Source organism: Pseudophryne corroboree, chromosome 11 (genome assembly GCF_028390025.1).
Source record: "Pseudophryne corroboree isolate aPseCor3 chromosome 11, aPseCor3.hap2, whole genome shotgun sequence".
Classification (NCBI taxonomy): domain Eukaryota; kingdom Metazoa; phylum Chordata; class Amphibia; order Anura; family Myobatrachidae; genus Pseudophryne; species Pseudophryne corroboree.
In genome coordinates this window covers 345,964,659-345,977,437 of record NC_086454.1, presented here as the reverse complement: position 1 = coordinate 345,977,437, position 12,779 = coordinate 345,964,659, and the positions used below count along the sequence as shown (strand labels likewise).

The following is a 12,779-nucleotide window of genomic DNA, read 5'->3' as shown; positions in this document are numbered from 1 at the left end:
TTGGCTTCTGACTCCATTGTCCGTCCCTGATTCCCCTGCTGAACACAATTACAATCATGCACATAAGTCTACGCGGAATGTGATAGAACAATGTTTTGGTGAACTGAAATCAAGGTTTCGGTGTCTGGATAAGTCTGCCGGGCTTTTGTTGTATAGTCCCTTAAAGGTGACTAGGATTGTGTTCTGCTGCTGTATTCTTCATAACATATGATTGCAGCAACATCTGCCACATGTTGATGATGATGAAGAAAACAGTCAGCAAGCAGAGGAGTTAGAAACATCTGGCTACACTGTGAGTACAGATATAGGGAGGCAGGTAAGGCAAGACCTGATTTTGGCACATTTTAGCGGTAAGTAAATTTGCCTGTGTGCTTTGTATATGAACAATTAAGGCACACCAATGTATTTACTCACTCTCGATCTAGTCAGCTGAGTGTTGTTAATTTGCTTTATATGTATTTATGTCTAACTGTTGGGTATCAGTTACTTAGCTATTTGTATATAGATTTTTGTTAGTAATTATGTGTTTTGTTTTGAAAAAGTTTGTTTATCCAATTCTAAGGTAATGTTTGCCACAATACTATATAATAAATTAGTATGCCCTAACAAGCATTTTTTTTTAAAGGCTATTGTTTGTGTTTGTTTTGTGTAGACTTTCTTCTGAAGTTGTGTTTGAAATATGTAACCTCATTACCACAACATAATGGACATTGAGTAATGTGTGCCAATTAGCCTAACACACATTGCCTAACAACAACCTTACAAAATTGTTTGAACATAATTATGCCTGTGATGTTGTAAACCTTCATGTTAGTAATGATGCTAGAATGGTCCCAACACATGTGTGTGATAACTCAATGAATTATCCTGTTACACTGACAGCTTTTTTCAAATAACACATTGCACATCAATCATTTGTCACATTTATTACTGTACAACATGTGTTTTAGTTTCAAAAAAAGTGCTATTTTGTAGGCCTAGGATTGTGAACAATGTGTCTCCAGCTGCAGTGTTGGTTATTTCTTAGGCTGTTCTTTGGTGGCTGACGTGGGTTTGGTTTGGACATTGGAGCGGGTTCGGCTTGATCTTCGAACTGGTGATGAAATTGGGGTCTGGGTAGGTGTGGTGGTCCCTGAGCTGGAACCTTGTTGGTGTTGTGCCAACAAATTAATATTTTGACTGAGGTTGGCCAGGGTTGCGGTAAGTTGTGTTGTGGCTGTTGTGTTGTTGTCTATGATGCGGGACATGGTTTCTGATATAATTTGATTAGTTTGAATTAACTGAATGAGGGCTTGTTGATGGCGGTGTTGCTCATCCATTATGCGCTGAAAGGTAACAATAAGTTGACTGTCTGCTCTCATCTGCTCCAGACTGTTTGCGACTCTTCGTAGCTGGACATTGAGCCTGCTTGTGTTTCTACACAGTCTCGGTAGGTGATGGGGCAGACTGGCTAGGTATTGGGTGTGTGTGCATAGGCACTCAAGATTCTGTGCCTGTTGTTGGTTCCAATTTCCCCAAAATGATGGGTCAGGTTGTGGCGGGGGGGTTGTTTGGGTCAATTGTTGGTGTGGTGACATTTGGGTTGGCGGGGTACTTTCCTGAGGCGTGGTAGGTTGGTTAACGTCTATTGGTTGCAGATGGAGGGTGTATGTTTCCTGATTTTCAGATTCCTGCTGGGCTTCCGGGGGCATGATGTCTGGTTCTGTATGGGGTTTAAGGGGACAACATTTGAGGATCTTTTTTACTTATGTTGTTTTGATTATTTACTTGAACTTTCTAAACTTGTTTGTCAAACATTTTTATATTGAAAATTAGGATGTGCAGCAATACTCGTATACACAATCCAAAAGGCCAATTATGTATGTTTGTATGAAGTCAAAATTTACATAAAAACAAAAGTGGACACATGTTTGACAAAGCCCACACTTACGAAACAAACATTCAGAGGTACAAAGTTAACCCCATGAAAAAAAGTGATTTGTCATCCGCCATATCGTACTTGCATTAAAATATCAAACAGTAAATGACAATATGAATTCTATCACCATTGTGAAAGGGTGTGAATCTACCTGAAGCAGAACTTTTGCATATTAAATTAAATAATTACAACACAATACTACTGTAAGGCGCAAGAGAACACTCTAAATTTGTGCAACTTTTAAAGTGGAGATTGGGTCCTTTTTATTTTGCAAGCCATGTGCTTGCTGCTGTGGATAAGTACTAGGAATAGTTGTTTTTTTTTGGCTGATGTGTATTTTGTGTGCAAAAACAGTGTGTAAGTATGTTATTTTTAATTTGTGTTTTGTGTTTACTCACCAGACAGCTGAGGGGAATGTGGTTTCGGTGATTGAGGACTCTCCAAAATGTGTTCTGGTGGCTGAGGCAACACAGTCGAAATACGACGTTGGGGTGGGCTTAATGCTGGTGTTGGTGCGACATCAGGACGACGTCTCTTGGTAGGCCTGCTCGTGTGGCTGCCAGACCCCTGTGAAGGGGTGTAGTATGGTATGTCGGTGGCCATACATAATGCAAACATTAGATTGTTTGGAAATTTTGTGGTGGGCACATAAAGTGGTGTCAATTAAACCTTACCTGTATCGCCAGCATCCACAGCTCTTGACAATGTTGCTTGTGTTCTGGAAGTGGTGGCTTGCTTTCGTACTGTAAAAATGTTAAGTTGGTGTTTATTACCATTAATTACAGTGTGTACTTTTGGAAGCAGCAACATTTAGTGATGTGGCCATATGATTACCATTATGAGTACACTTTCTAGCAATACATTTTTAAAAAAAATGGGTTGCTTCATTGTTTGTGAAAAGGCTAATGAGGTTCCATTTCCAAAGACAAAAACATAGTCCAAGTAATTTAATTTTCCATGGCCAACAGCTGAATATACACCCATGTATTACCATATTTTTGAGTATTACATTAATATGAAAATATGACATTTACATTTTTAATACAAATAAAAAAATTGCAAAGTGAATATAAACTAAACATACAATACTTAGCCATCTACACAGGGGCGAAACTGTGGGAGGCAGTGGAGTCGGCTGCCGCCGGGCTCCTGACCTGCAGGGGGCACATTTCCTCCACTGTCTCCCGCTGCCTGATCGCCGCTGCTCAGCGGCGGAACTTGCGCCTGTAAAGCGGTGCAATGCACCGAGGCTCAGCGCTAAGAAGGGGCCCACAGCCGGCAGCAGTGTAATGAGTCACACTGACTCATTACACGCTGCCGCCGCTGCGCTGCAGGCCTTAACACAGGAGGAAGCCGCCGGACGTGAGCGCGCAGCGCCAGCAAGTGAGAAGGGAGAGCTCATCACCCTTCATCTCGGCACCGCGCTGCTGCTTCTTACTCCATACTCCTGGTCTCTGCCACCGCTGAGTGCTGGGAGAAGGGGGAGGGAGGAGGGACAGTTACGGCAGCAGTGTGTGTGGAGAGTGAGGACTGGGAGACATCGGCTCAGCTGCAGTGAGGAGCCTTACAGGAGCCAGGAGGTGCAAAGTATGTTGTACACACATGCAAATGCTGGCTGTGTGTGTGTGTGTGTGTGTGTGTGTGTGTGTGTGTGTATGTATTTAGCTGTGTGTGTTTTGCTCTGGGTGTATGTGTTTTGCTAGGGATGTATGTGTGTGGTTTTGCTATGGGGGTGTGTATGTATTTTGCTATTGGTGTATGTATACTGTATTTTTTTGCTATGGGTGTGTGTTTGTGTATGTATATATGTGTTTTGCTATGTGTGTTTAGTAGTGTGTGTGTGTTTGTACGTTTTTGCTATGGATGTGTGTGTGTATATGTATTTTGCTGTGTGTGTGTGTGTTTACTATGTGTGTATATACAGTATACTGTATATCCATATCTACAGATGTAGCTATACTCACGACTAGTGTTCCCATGTCTATGAAATGTGCGTGCGCTATAGAGAGAACGTCGGCTGCAACTTACCGCAGCACAGCGTTCACTGAAGCTTGTCACAATGCATACGCCCATACCAACGCATCACGGCAAAAATGAGGCTGGCTACATCTGTTTCTATCTAGCTCACATTCCTCGTAGTTAATGTTGGTGTGCACATCAGGTAGACACTGGCGTAACGTGTATAATGCTCTCTACTGTGTGACGTAATGTGTATAAGGCTCTCTACTGTGTGACATAACGTGTATAAGGATCTCTACTGTGTGGCGTAACGTGTATAATGCTCTCTACTGTGTGGCGTAACGTGTATAATGCTCTCTACTGTGTGACATAACGTGTATAAGGATCTCTACTGTGTGGCGTAACGTGTATAATGCTCTCTACTGTGTGACGTAATGTGTATAAGCCTCTCTACTGTGTGACATAACGTGTATAAGGATCTCTACTGTGTGGCGTAACGTGTATAATGCTCTCTACTGTGTGACGTAACGTGTATAAGCCTCTCTACTGTGTGACATAACGTGTATAAGCCTCTCTACTGTGTGGCGTAACGTGTATAATGCTCTCTACTGTGTGGCGTAACGTGTATAATGCTCTCTACTGTGTGACATAACGTGTATAAGCCTCTCTACTGTGTGACGTAACGTGTATAATGCTCTCTACTGTGTGACGTAACGTGTATAAGCCTCTCTACTGTGTGGCGTAACGTGTATAATGCTCTCTACTGTGTGGCGTAACGTGTATAATGCTCTCTACTGTGTGACATAACGTGTATAAGGATCTCTACTGTGTGGCGTAACATGTATAAGGCTCTCTACTGTGTGACGTACCGTGTATAAGGCTCTCTACTGTGTGACGTAACGTGTATAATACTCTCTACTGTGTGGTGTAACGTGTATAAGGATCTCTACTGTGTGGCGTAACATGTATAAGGCTCTCTACTGTGTGACGTACCGTGTATAAGCCTCTCTACTGTGTGGCGTAACGTGTATAATGCTCTCTACTGTGTGACGTAACGTGTATAAGCCTCTCTACTGTGTGACATAACGTGTATAAGCCTCTCTACTGTGTGGCGTAACGTGTATAATGCTCTCTACTGTGTGGCGTAACGTGTATAATGCTCTCTACTGTGTGACATAACGTGTATAAGGATCTCTACTGTGTGGCGTAACATGTATAAGGCTCTCTACTGTGTGACGTACCGTGTATAAGCCTCTCTACTGTGTGACATAACGTGTATAATACTCTCTACTGTGTGGCGTAACGTGTATAAGGATCTCTACTGTGTGGCGTAACATGTATAAGGCTCTCTACTGTGTGACGTACCGTGTATAAGCCTCTCTACTGTGTGACGTAACGTGTATAATGCTCTCTACTGTCTGGCGTAACGTGTATAATGCTCTCTACTGTGTGACATAACATGTATAAGGCTTCTACTGTGTGATGTACCGTGTACAAGGATCACTACTGTGTGATGTACCATGTATAAGGATCTCTACTGTGTGGCGCAACGTGACTTTAGAGTACTATTGTATGGCGACACCCTACTGAGTGAGACAAACAACAAATAACACTAATAAAAAAAACACAAAACACACTACTCCACTACCACTACACACCACACACACACACACACACACACACACACACACACACACACTCACAAAAAAACAATGACAATAGACTGAAAATAACAAACACAAACACTAAAAATGACACAAACTTTAAAGAAACTACACAATTATCACAAGACTACTTACACACACAATACAGAACTCAACAATCGCAAGGAAACTCCAAAACCGACCAACAAATCACCAACTCCAAAACACCAACCTCTCCACTAGCTAAACCCACGAGGTGCGGCTGGTTGGGGGCGTTTTTATACTAATGAGCACAGACACTCCTCCATGACAAACACAACCAATCACGGACGAGTGACGAAAACGAAAGTTAGAAAATAACGCGGCCGGGAAGGCACAAAAACACTGCCGTGAAAAATTTAAATACGAATCCGTAAAATACCACCAAAATATGACCGCAAATACAAGATTCGGCTGTGTTCACATTGAAAAAAATACGAATAACATCGACATCGAAGAATACGAAAACACAAAATACGAAAGCTTAGTAAATGAGTCGTAAAAAAATGAAAAAGTTGCAAATTAACACTACCGATGTCAGTCATGTTTAATCTTCAACCAAATTCTGAACATTACGAATTTTAGTAAATATACCCCAATGTGTGGAAAAATGAGTTTTATGGTAAGAACTTACCTTTGTTAAAACTCTTTCTGCGAGGTACACTGGGCTCCACAAGGAATGGACAATGGGGTGTACAGTAGGATCTTGATCCGAGGCACCAACAGGCTCAAAGCTTTGACTGTTCCCAGAATGCATAGCGCCGCCTCGTATATATCACCCCGCCTCCCTGCACAGGATCTCAGTTTTTAGTTAACCAGCCCAATGCAGTAGCAGGAAAAGAGACGACAACGGTTAGTAGCCACAACACCGCATTCTCACGACAGGAGAAAGTGTCAGCGGCTAATGCCATACCAACCCAAAGAAGCTAAGTACGTCAGGGTGGGCGCCTTGTGGAGCCCAGTGTACCTCGCAGAAAGAGTTTTAACAAAGGTAAGATCTTACGATAAAACTTGTTTTCTGCTGTGGGGTATACTGGGCTCCACAAGGAATGGACAATGGGGATGTCCTAAAGCAGTTCCTTATGGGAGGGGACGCACTGTAGCGGGCACAAGAACCCGGCGTCCAAAGGAAGCAACCTGGGAAGCGGCAGTATCGAAGGCATAGAACCTTATGAACGTGTTCACAGAGGACCACGTAGCCGCCTTGCACAATTGTTCAAGGGTCACACCACGTTGGGCCGCCCAAGAAGGTCCAACAGACCGAGTAGAATGGGCCTTAATGTGATCAGGAGCAGGGAGACCAGCCTTCACATAAGCATGTGCAATCACCATTCTAATCCATCTGGCCAGAGTTTGCTTGTGAGCAGGCCAGCCACGTTTGTGAAATCCAAACACAACAAAAAGAGAATCAGATTTCCTAATAGGAGCAGTTCTCTTCACATAGATACGGAGAGCTCGTACCACATCCAAAGACCGCTGTTTGGGGGACAGATCAGGAGAAACAAGTGCCGGAACTACAATCTCCTGGTTAAGGTGGAATGAAGAAACCACCTTAGGTAGATAGCCGGGACGAGTCCTAAGAACCGCCCGGTCACGGTGAAAAATCAGATATGGGGAGCTACAGGACAAAGCACCCAAATCCGACACACGTCTAGCTGAAGCAATAGCCAGCAGAAACACCACCTTAAGGGAAAGCCACTTAAGGTCAGCTGAACCAAGAGGTTCAAATGGAGACTCTTGTAACGCCTCCAAAACCACCGACAAGTCCCAAGGAGCCACAGGCGGGACATAGGGAGGCTGGATACGCAACACGCCCTTAGTAAAGGTATGCACATCAGGTAAGGTCGCAATTTTTCTCTGAAACCACACCGACAAGGCAGATATTTGAACCTTGAGGGAGGCCTTGCAGGTCTGAGAACCAGTGCCGTCTGGGCCACGCTGGAGCTATGATAAGCAGAATTCCTTTTTCTTGCTTGAACTTCCGAATTACCCTGGGCAGGAGTGACACCGGTGGGAACACGTATGGCAGCCGAAACCTCCACGGTACCGCCAGCGCATCCACGAATGCTGCTTGGGGATCCCTTGTCCTTGCTCCAAAGACCGGAACCTTGTGATTGTGTCGAGACGCCATCAGATCTACGTCTGGAAGGCCCCACCTTTCCACTAGGAGTTGAAACACTTCTGGATGGAGGCCACCTGCTGTAGTTACCCAGCAACCAGGGCTCGGGAGTGTACAGCGCTGCTGGGGAGAGCCGGAGCTGCAGCCGTGAATGTCCACTGACATGTAACACTGCTGCTGCCCTTGAAGTCTTCACTTTTTTCCTCAGAAAAAAAGCTCTTCTTAGGGCTGCCTGGAGCAGCCACTCTGTTAAGTGCCTGCTACTGCAGCACCAACTGCAAAACTGAGATCCTGTGCAGGGAGGCGGGGTGATATAGGAGGCGGCGCTGTGCATTCTGGGAACAGTCAAAGCTTTGAGCCTGTTGGTGCCTCGGATCAAGATCCTACTCTACACCCCATTGTCCATTCCTTGCGCAGCCCAGTGTACCCCGCAGCAGAAACAGCTTTTAAAAATGGGACCTTTATTATATCTAATAATTAATTGGAGCACTTATTATAAATACGACTCTGCCTGGATGGGTTGGGCAGGGCCGGTTCTAGCCCTTGTGGCGCCACGGGCAAAAATAGGGGCGTGGCTTCATAAAGGGGCGTGGTCAGGCATGCCCCCTGTAGACTTGTGCCCCTGTTTGTACCCCCTGTAGAGTTGTGCCCCCGTTTGTGCCCCCTGTAGACTTGTGCCCCTGTTTATGCCTTCTGTAGAGTGTGCCCCCGTTTGTGCCCCCTGTAGGCTTGTGCCCTCATTTGTGCCTCCTGTAGAGTTGTGCCCCCGTTTGTGCCCCCTGTAGGCTTGTGCCCTCATTTGTGCCTCCAGTAGAGTTGTGCCCCTGTTTATGCCCTCTGTAGAGTTGTGCCCCGTTTGTGCCCCCTGTAGACTTGTGCCCCCGTTTGTGCCTCCTGTAGAGTTGTGCCCCCGTTTGTGCCGCTTACACAAAAAAAAATTAATACTCACCATCCCCATCCCCGCTTCTGATTCCCGACCGCTGCTTACCTCCATCTCCATCTCCGGCCGCCGGCGCCGCTCCTCTGATCTATGGGAGAGACGTCATGACGTCTCTCCCATAGCACAACATAGACACTAGAGGTCAATCATGACCCCTAGTGTCTATGTACCGCTCCCACAATGCCGTGCATCGCGCACCGCACAGCTGTGAGAGCACAGTACCAGGGGGCACCACCAGTAGCGGATCTTGCTACGGCGGCGGCGGCCTCCGGATGGCGGCGGCGCCCCGGGCAAAAATTCCATGTGCCCGTAGCAAGATCCGTTACTGGGGTTGGATTCTTGTGACCGGCGGTTTGGAGACTGCAGGTCACCACACCGACGGCGGGATCCCAGCTTTTAGATGGCCGGAGGGGATTGGGGGTGAGCGCAACGAATCTCCTTGCGGGCTTGCTGCGCTCGCCACAGGTTCTATTTGCACTCTATGGGTTTCGTGGCCACCTACAAGTGGAATAGTTCCTGTTGGTTGGCCCGCCGACCGATGGGCTGTTAACTTTTTGGGATCCCGGCGTCGGTATAGTGACCGGCGGTCTCCCAACCGCCGGTCACATAACCGCATCCCCTCTGGATGAAGAGACAGGTCAACGTGACTAAAATATCTACTAGTTATAAATCTTCTAAGAGTCCATACATAAGAATACAAGAGATATGTGTTCAATAAACTTAAGAGTCTTTATTCAGATGTTTGCCCATGTTTGAAAATCCCTTCCCACGTCCGCAGCACTGGAAGCGAATGATAGGCTGAGAGGTATCCCAGAGAGAGCAGACTTGCTGTGGGATACGTTACTGATGAACTCTGGGTTGGTGTGGAGAAATAGCTGGTTGCTGCAGGCAACGGCACATTAGCTCCTTGTAACTTCAGTTGCATTCAATTAATACGACGCGGCCTCTGTCTGTCATCATCAGTTCACTGCTTGCACCAGTGTTAGAGTAAGTGCAAGTTGCCTGGATAAAAGATAAACATGCACATGCGCAGTAATAAAAAGCAAGTTGCGGGCAAAAAAGAAAAACAGCGCAAATTGTGTTTGCGTTCAACTCTGAATGCGCCAGTACTGTCAGTAGGCTTCACCATACTCTTCTACTGCCAAGTTCACTGTCCATGGTACTGAATATGGTATCCTGTATGTAGAAGTTAATGATTTCTTCAGATAATTGTACCCATAACTAAGTCTGTCCCAAAACGCAACGGTCAGATATATCATTTCTATTATAAATTGTTTGAAGTCCTCTTGATTATATAACCTAAGCAATAGTTCACTTTTAGCCAAAATTACATCACGTGCAGCATTTAAACTGTGCAAGCAGGAGGAATAACGTCTTCACTAACCAGCATTACAGGGATCCTGGGAAAAGCAATGATAGATATAGAGCATTTAATAACGTCCTAGAGGATACTGGGGTCCACATTAGTACCATGGAGTATAGACGGGTCCACTAGGAGCCATGGGCACTTTAAGAATTTGATAGTGTGCGCTGGCTCCTCCCTCTATGCCCCTCCTACCAGACTCAGTCACGCTTAGGGAAGCTCCTGAAGAGTTTTCTGCATTTATTTTCTTTTTTGTTGTTTTCAAGCAGGTGTGGCTGGCACCAGCCTACCTGCTTCATGGGATTTAGGGGGGGGGGGGGAGGAGGGCCAACCACCCTAGGGTTAATGGTCCCGTTCCCTGCTGACAGGACAGTGAGCTCCTGAGGGTCCTATTCGCAAGCCCCACCACGGCGAGCGTACAGACCCACAGCACGCCGCCACCCCTAACAGAGCCAGAAGTAAGAAGAGTGGTGAGTAGGTGGCCGGCATCCCGGTTAGCGGGTCGCCGGCTCTAATGGCGGCACAAGGGGTAGGAGCGCAGCGCTTACAAGCAGGCTGCGGCTCCAGAGGTATACAGGGTGCTGTGTGTTCCGCTGAGGGGCGAGCTGAAGTCACAACAAACATATACCCACACTGGCAGCAATTCTACAGGGGTTTTAACCCACTGTAAAACAGAAATGATCTAAGCCAATATAAAAAAAACGGGAATACCGCGTGCCATTAGGGGGGAGGGGCTTCACTATGAGCGGATCCAGCAGCTCACCAGCGCCATTTTCCCTCTGCAGCTATACACAGGCATACTGGTAGGGAAGCGCAGCTCCTCCACAAACACTCCAGAGCACCTCAGCGGTACCAGGGTGTCATAGCAAAAGGGGGGAGCAATATTTGGTGTACTAAACCCTATTAAGGGTACTTAGTTTGCGACTCAGCTGAACTTGTATTTTAGCTATAGGGGCGCTGTGGGGCTGGCTTCATTATACTCTGTGTCTCCCTAGAGGGCTCTGTGTGGTTTAACTGTGCTTTACCCTAATTTCCTATGTGTGTGTATGTGTGTGTGTGTGTGTGTGTGTGTGTGTGTGTGTGTGTGTGTGTGTGTGTGTGTGTGTGTTTTCTTTCATATTTACTATGTCAAAGGAGTGTGCATCATGCACAGCAGAGTGTTTTTCTCAATCTGGGGGATCACTGCCATGTACTCAGGATAGTACACATTCTCAGGCTAGTGGATCTGAACCAGTATGGTTGAATTCATTAAAAGGGATGATTTCAAATATTTTAAATAAATTATCCCAAAATGAGAAGGAGACGCAATACTTAAGGCAGTCTGTTGATGACCTGATGAATAGAGATTCAGTGGTTATTCCAGCGTCTCAGACCCCTGCCATTTGTCCACTTTAGTGTACTCTGGCCCACATTATGCAGGCTGATACCGATGATGATGATGATGATCAGACCCAGAGGAGAGTGAGGTGGACTCGGGAGGGGGGATGCAGCTTTGTCACAGGGAATACAGGCCCTGATAGAAGCTATTAGAGATGTCCTGCACATCCCTGACATAGTGACAGAGGAAGATGAGGAATCTTATTTTAATGTAAAAAAAAAAATCCTCAGCTACTTTCTCTGCATCTAAGGAATTAAATTCCCTATCTGAAGCAACTTGGGTAAATCCTGAAAAGAAGTTTCAGATCCCAAAACGGTTACTCACATCCTTTCCGTTTCCTTAGGATGATAGGAAAAAATGGGAAAACCCACCGATAGTTAACGCATCGGTTTCTAGGCTGTCACGTAAGATACTTTTACCTGTTCCTGGGGCAGCTTCCTTGAAGGATACTGCAGACCGCAAGATTGAGACCACTCTCAAATCTGTGTACAGAGCTGCGGGGGTGGCCCAGAGACCCACTATAGCTTGTGCATGGATCACTAGGGCCATTACAAAATGGTCAGGTAATCTAATTGACGGGTTAGATTCCTTATCCAGGGGGAGATAATTTTACTCCTACAGCATATACAGGATTCTGCTAACGTTATGGTGGAGGCCATAAAGGAAATTGGTTTACTCAACGCTCGCACCACTGCCATGGCAGTGTCAGCACGCAGGGGCTTGTGGCTACGCGAGTGGACTGCAGATGCGGATTCCAGGAAAGGCATGGAAAGCCTACTTTTCACAGGTGAAGCCCTTTTTGGAGATGAACTGGATACGTGGATATCCAAGGCTACGGCGGGTAAATCTACATATCTTCCTTCTGCAGCTCCCCCGACTAGAAAATCCTACACTGCTCCAACTCTGCAGTCCTTTCGGACAGCGAAATTTAAAAACAAGACCAAAGGTACTTCTACGGCCTCCAAGGGCAATAGAGGTAAACCCAGAAAACCACCAACTACAGGTTCACAGGAACAGAACCCCGGTTCTGCTTCCTCTAAGACTTCAGCATGACGGTGGACCGCACTGCCTGGATGACCGGCAGGTGGGAACCCGTTTGAGATTCTTCAGTCACATACGGGTAACGTCATGCCAGGATCCTTGGGTCAAAGATCTTATAGCCCAGAGCTACAGACTGGAGTTTCAGGAGCTCCCACCTCACAGATTCTTCAAATCAGGCTTACCAGCTTCTCAAAAAGCAAGTATGACTTTACAGGAAGCAATTCTGAAACTGGTACAGACTCAGGTCATTGTTCCAGTTCCACTTCAGCTGCAAAACCAAGGTTATTATTCCAACCTGTTTGTAGTTCCGAAACCGAACGGTTCGGTAAGGCCCATTTTAAACCCCAAGTCATTGAACCCGTACTTACGGGTGTTCAAG

At 46.0% G+C, this 12,779-nt stretch overlaps 1 protein-coding gene across 1 annotated transcript in view; it reads right to left on the bottom strand.

Annotated features, from left to right (window-relative positions):
- Positions 1 to 909: 909 nt before the first annotated feature.
- The window catches only part of LOC134969788 (uncharacterized), a 76,439-nt gene continuing 64,569 nt past the window's right edge, over positions 910 to 12,779 (bottom strand). The window contains exons 2-4 of the mRNA XM_063945963.1: positions 2,593 to 2,661; positions 2,317 to 2,485; positions 910 to 1,702 (exon numbers count right to left, since the gene is read on the bottom strand). Of these exons, the coding sequence (XP_063802033.1) occupies positions 1,017 to 1,702; positions 2,317 to 2,485; positions 2,593 to 2,607 (870 nt within the window). The 5' untranslated portion in view covers positions 2,608 to 2,661 and the 3' untranslated portion in view covers positions 910 to 1,016. The remainder of the gene's footprint in view (positions 1,703 to 2,316; positions 2,486 to 2,592; positions 2,662 to 12,779) is intronic.